At 43.5% G+C, this 6,000-nt stretch overlaps 1 protein-coding gene across 2 annotated transcripts in view; it reads right to left on the reverse strand.

The window, feature by feature from the left end:
- FOXP4 (forkhead box P4) overlaps positions 1 to 6,000 on the reverse strand; it is a 102,130-nt gene that overhangs the window by 36,978 nt on the left and 59,152 nt on the right. For both annotated transcript variants that reach the window (XM_069108334.1, XM_069108333.1), the window contains exon 4: positions 982 to 1,104. In XM_069108334.1, coding sequence (XP_068964435.1) covers positions 982 to 1,104 — 123 coding nt within the window. The remainder of the gene's footprint in view (positions 1 to 981; positions 1,105 to 6,000) is intronic.

Raw genomic sequence — 6,000 nt, forward strand, 5'->3', positions numbered from 1 at the left:
GATTCTTCACTGCCCTAAAGCTAGAGGGGGAAATTGAATCCCACTTGCTCAGTAAACTGGATCCAGGAGTCCAAGCTGGTAGACCCTTTCCCTGGGAAAAAGCACTGACTTTGGATTCAGAGGACCTGGATTCAAAACGCATTTCTGATGCTTACTACCTGAATGACCTATGGCTAGTCAGCAAGGCCCCTGCTTCCTCATATGTAAAATGAAGGGCTTAGACTAAAATGGAGGGCCCTTCAATCAGTCTCTAGATCTCAGCTCTGATCCTATGACCCCTGCCTGCTAAGAACTATTTTGGGGGAATGTGGCAGGGCAAGAAAAGAAGAGGTTGGCAAGAGGACAAACTTGGTGTCCAGTATCAATCACTAGAAAAAGGGATTCTTCATAAAGGGAGGGTATGGTCCTTCCCTCAGCCTCTGGGCCTCCTAGAGGAAAGATGAAGACCCCCAGATACAGCTGGAGGCTGAGGTTCTTAAATCCTTTGTCCCAGCTCTCTCCTCCCTGCAGGGGTGGAAGGGAGATCTGTACAGGTCAGAGGCCCAGAGTTCTGGTGATGGGGGCAGGACTGGCACCTCAGGAGTCCCCAAGGGACTAGGGAGTGTGAGAAGTATAGCCCTCAACAAAGAAAAAAAGAAAAAATGACCTCTGACCTGCATCCAGCTGTTCTAGAAGAATGCAGGCCTGTCTAGCCTGAGCAGTTTCCCTGACTGTCAAACAGGTTTCCATCACCCTCCCAGGCCCCACCCCTCCACTGGAGCTGGGGGCTCCTGTCAGCATTGGTAGTAAACAAGGACCAGAGGCAGGAGACCAGGCCTGAGGGTGGGAAGGGGGAGACCACCAGGAAGAAGGTGAAGAAGGCGGGCCTCTTGGTCCCATGTCTTATCTACCCACGCAGTAACAGACCTGTACTTGTGTACTGTCAAGGTAATGAGAGATGAGAAGAAGGGGCAAAAAGGTTGGGGATAGGTGGGGTCTCACCTGTTGAAGCATGATGGCCTGTTGTTGTTGCAGCAGGGCCTGGAGCTGAGGTGGTGACAGGATCTGCTGCATCTGCTGGGGGGTGATCATCTGAGGGGACATCATGGCCACAGACACTGGCACCTGGGGGCAGGGGGGAAGACACCATCCCAGTCAAACACTGTCTCCATTCAGCATTCTCCAGGCCTTTCTCATTCCTATTCCCAGGGGAAGGCATGCCATACCCCAAAACACAGAACCCCAGAAATGGGAGAGCCCCAGAGACCAACTTGGCCAACCCATACCTGAACAAGAATCTTCTCTATAACATTCCTGAAAAGTAGTCAGTCAGTCTACAAGCATTCATTCATTATCTATTTATTTAGTCTACAAGACTACTATGTATGTGCCAGGTACTGTGCTAAGCATTGGAGATACAAAGGAAGGCAAAAGACAATCCCTTCCCTCAAGGAGCTTACATTCCAATGGCACTTTACTCCCCAACACACACTTTTTTAATCCAGTAACACTGGTCTCCTGGTTGTTCCACAAAACAGACATTCCATCTTTTAGCTCTCAGCATTCTCTCTGACTGTCTCCCATGCCTAAAACACCCTCTTCTGTTCTGATTACTGATCTCCCTTTTCCTTTAATTTCCAACTAAAATTCCACCTTCTACAAGGAAGCCTCCCTGAACCCCTCTTAACTTGCCTTCTCTCTGTTAATTATTTCCTAATTATCCTGTACACAGCTTGCTTTGTATATATTTGTTTTATGTTATCTTCTCCATTTGATCGTAAGCTCCTAGAGGGCAGCCAGGTGGCTCAGTGGATAGAGTGCCAGTCCTGGAGTCAGAAGCTAAAACACAGTTCCTGTCCTCAAGGAGCTCCCATTCTAACAAGGGAGACAAAAGTGCAAACAACTCTGCATGACCAAGAGCTACATGGTGAAAATGAGAGATAATCTCAGAGGGAAGGGACCAGGAAGGGGAAGGGGGAGCAGGAAACGTCTTGTGTGGAAAATGGGCATTCCAGGCACAGGAGACAGCCATTGGGGATGGGAAATGGAGTGATATGTGCAAGGAACAGCCTACTTGCTGGATTGTTGAGTTTGTGGAGGGGAGTAAGATGTGAGAATCCTGGAAAGGTAGGAAGTGGCCAAGTTAGGAAGGAAATCTTTCCTTACATCAAGCTAGAATCTTCCACTCTCTAGCTTCTACTCATTGATCCCTGGAGCCAAGCAAGAAGTTCAATCCCTCCCAATATTTGAAGATAATGATCACCTCCACTGTCTTCTCTTCTTCATGTTAAACTCCACCCATTCCAAGGTCTCATCTGGGCCGTGTTTCCAATCCCCCTGACATTCCAGTCACCCTCTTCCTCTGCCTTTTCAATGTTCTTCCTAAAATATGGCACAGACAACCCAATATTCCAAAGGTTGTCTGCCCAAAGGAACTATCACCTCCCTAATGCTAGACACCATGCGTCTCTCAATGCAGCTGAGGTCAGCAATAGCTTTTGTGGCTGCTGTGTCATGCTCTTGACTCATATTGAGCTTGTTGGAGAAGATGCTGATGGATGCCAATGATTGGGTACCCATGGGTGACCAGGAGTTCTTGATGTATGAAGAAAATGAATAGAGCATGGCCAACAGGGCGTAGGTGCTATTTTGGTTTTCTAATGGCAGGGATGGGCTGAATAGAACCTTCCTCACCCTCAGCGGCAACAGAGATACCTGGGTTCAAATCCCAGCTAAATCATCTGGGGATAGGATCGCCTTAGTGGCGATATGATTTCTGGGCAAATTTCTTAACCTCTTTGAGTCTGTTTCCTCAGCTGGAAAAATATTATGATAAGAATATAGTAATTTTTCTAAGTTCTACCTCACAGGATTGCTAGGAGGGAAGCACTTTAAAAGCTAAAACATGAGTTATTTGAGCTGTATGTTTTCTCATTATTGATATATATTATTATTATATATTTATAGCCCTAGCTAGTCAGAGGCAGCGATAAAATTAGTGACTATGGAACTTACAGGTCCACAATGAGGTTTAAATGTATGACCCCAGTATACTAAGAAGAATAACCATTCTCATTTATTTTACATTTTATAGTTTACAAATCACTTTCATCTCAACAACCCTGTAAGGAAGGTAGTACAAGTATGTGTTGTTCAGTCATGTTCAACTCTTCACGACCTCATTTCAAGCTTTCTTGGCAGAGGTATTGGAGTGGTTTGCCATTTCCTTCGCCAGATCATTTTACAGATGAGGAAACTGAGGCAATCAGGGTTAAGTGACTTGCCTGGGGTCACACAACTCGTAAGTGTCTGAGGCTGGATTTGAATTCAAGAAGAGACTTCCTAACTCCAGGCCTAGCACTCTCCCAATTATGGAGTTGCCTAGTAAAGTACTACTGTTCTCCCTTTACAAGGGAGGAAACTCCTTGTCCAGTGTCACATGGGTAGTAAACAACAAAAGTTGAAATTCCAACCCATGTCCTCTGATTCCAAATCCATAATGGCATCTGTGTGTACAGATACAGACAAGTAGTCATACTATGTGGATTCCAAGACCCTCCCAAAACCAGTTGGGTTTGAAAGTTCCTAGGATGGAAGACTGGAGAAAAAAAGCAGGAAACTGGATGGATAGATGGGCCCCTTTCCTACAAAGAAATTCACTACTTGGCCACTTTCCCCAGGGGGAGAATTAGAGAGCCAGGCTTAGCTTCCACATTTAGTTATCAGTTTTCATACCCGGAGGGGATTGTGGAAAGTTTGAAGACTTTGACCTGAAGGTCTGAAAGCCTAAGGCCCAGGTCCATAGGCCCTAGGACTTAAAGGAAAGTTAGGGATCATCTAATCTTTATTTGAAATGGGAGGAAACTGAGGCCCAGAGAGGGGCAGTGTTTTGTCCAAAGTCTTTCAGCTAGGAAGCAGCAGAACTCAAATCTGAATCTAAGTTTTCTAACTCGAAATTCAGGGTTCTTTCTACACCATGGTAGGCTAGACTTTCCTAGCCTGTACCTCCGAGCTCCTCTCTTTTATCAACCAATTTGAATTCTATCCCGAATGCCTAGGAGGCCGGATACAGTTCTTCCTCCTCTGTGACAGACAGCCCCAGCCTGGCCAGTCTCACCCTTCTCTAAATTCCTGCAGTATTTGGTGGTCTTCACTGTTTTTATGCATACATTCTCAACTCCCCAACTACAATAAAACCTGAATTAAAGAGAAACCAGCTACAGAATCCTCATTAATAAGAACTGTTTTTCTTCCCTGAACTCTACTTTTTGGAGAAAGGGGCAAATGGGGAAAAAAAAAGGGGGGGGGGGGGTGGGTGGAGAGACTTTCAGGGATTTGTTTAAAAATAAACAAACAAACAAAGCAAGCCAAACAACTTCCAGGCTATGTCCTTGGCTCCTTATATATCTCTCTTCTAAAGCCTTCCCTCCCTCCACTCCCCTCCCCTCCAGATGAGAATTCCTGATCAGTAACAAAATTGGGAAAACAAAACCACAAATCCACACAAAAGAATAAAGGATCTGGAGACTGGGAAGCAAACAGGACATTTTTGTTCTGATTTTGCCCAAGTTAATATACACATTGATTTGAACAAATTGTAAATAATTTTGAGTTTTTGGTTTTATGTATGGATCATTTTCTTTGTTTATCTGAATATTTGTTTTTGTTCTTGGTTACTAAGGTTGGGAGGGAGAGGGGGAGGAAGGGAGGGAGGGAAGGAGAAAAGAAAAGAGGGAGAGGGAGGAGAGAGGAAGGGAGGGGAAGGGAGAGAGATAGAGACAGAGACTGAGGGAGGGAGAGAGGGAGAGGGAAGGAAAGGAGAAGGGGAGAAAGAGGGAGGTACTGATAGAATATTTATTTCTACTTAGAGTGTTGGGACCTGCCCTAAAAGATTTTCAATCAGAAAAGAAAGTTTCCATTGTTTTCTGAGTACTATAATTAGTAAGTCAGGAAAAGGACTGAAAAGAGAAATTCTGGGTTGTAGTCAATGGATTTAAGTTCAAAACCCCAGTAACAGCACTATCCTGTGTGACCTTAGACAAATCTCTTCCCCTCTCTGAACCTCAGTTGCAAAATGAAGAGGTTGCACAAAAATGATCACTGTGCTCTCTTCCAGCTCTAAATTCACCAGTCTGGGACTGTAAAAACATTTTCAAGGGTCAAAGATTGTAAAATATGGGAAGAGTGGTTGTAGGGACTGTAGACCCTTAGAACATCAACTCTTCCCATATTTTATAATCTTTGACTCTTGAAAACAGTCATGTTAATATATTATGGATGAAAGTAGGACTGGTTTAAGTTCTGGAAAGATATTTGAAATTGTAATTGAAAAAAGTGACTACTATGTGCATACCCTTTGACTCAACCCTAGGCATAAGACCCAAGGGGGTCAAAGATAGAAAGTGAAGTCCAACATAAACTAAAACATTTATAGCGACATTTTTTTTTAAAGTAACAAAGAACTGGAAACACACTAGATGCTGATTGATGAGGGAATAGCTAAACAAATTGTGATACAAAGACTATGATTATGAATGACTATACTATAAGAAACAGTGACTATGAACACAAGAAGCTGTAGGAAGACTTAAATAAACCGATACAAAGTAAAATAAGCAGAACCAGGAAAACAGTATGTACAATGACAACAACAATGTAAATGGAAAGAACAACAAAAATGGAAACTGAATGCTTTATAATTATAATGACCAAGCTTGGTCTATAGAAAAAAATATAAGAATACATCTCCCTCTTCTTTGTAGAGGTGGAGGACTATGAATGTGGATCATTGCATACATTGTCAGATTTGATTAATGCATTGCTTGTTTTGTTGAATAGCTTTCTCCCCCTTTATCTTTTATTAGGAAATGAAGGTGATTAAAAACAAAAGAAATTAATTAAAATTTCTGGAAGCAGTCAGAAGGAAGGAAAGAAAGGAGAGAGGTGAGGAGGAAAGAAAGAAAGAGAGAGAGAAAGAGAGAGAGAGAGAGGGAGGGAGGGAGGGAGGGAGGAAGGAAGGAA

This window comes from Petaurus breviceps, unplaced genomic scaffold, assembly GCF_028583685.1.
Source record: "Petaurus breviceps papuanus isolate PSGF00001 unplaced genomic scaffold, PetGlider_PUasm1.0 90352, whole genome shotgun sequence".
NCBI lineage: Eukaryota > Metazoa > Chordata > Mammalia > Diprotodontia > Petauridae > Petaurus > Petaurus breviceps.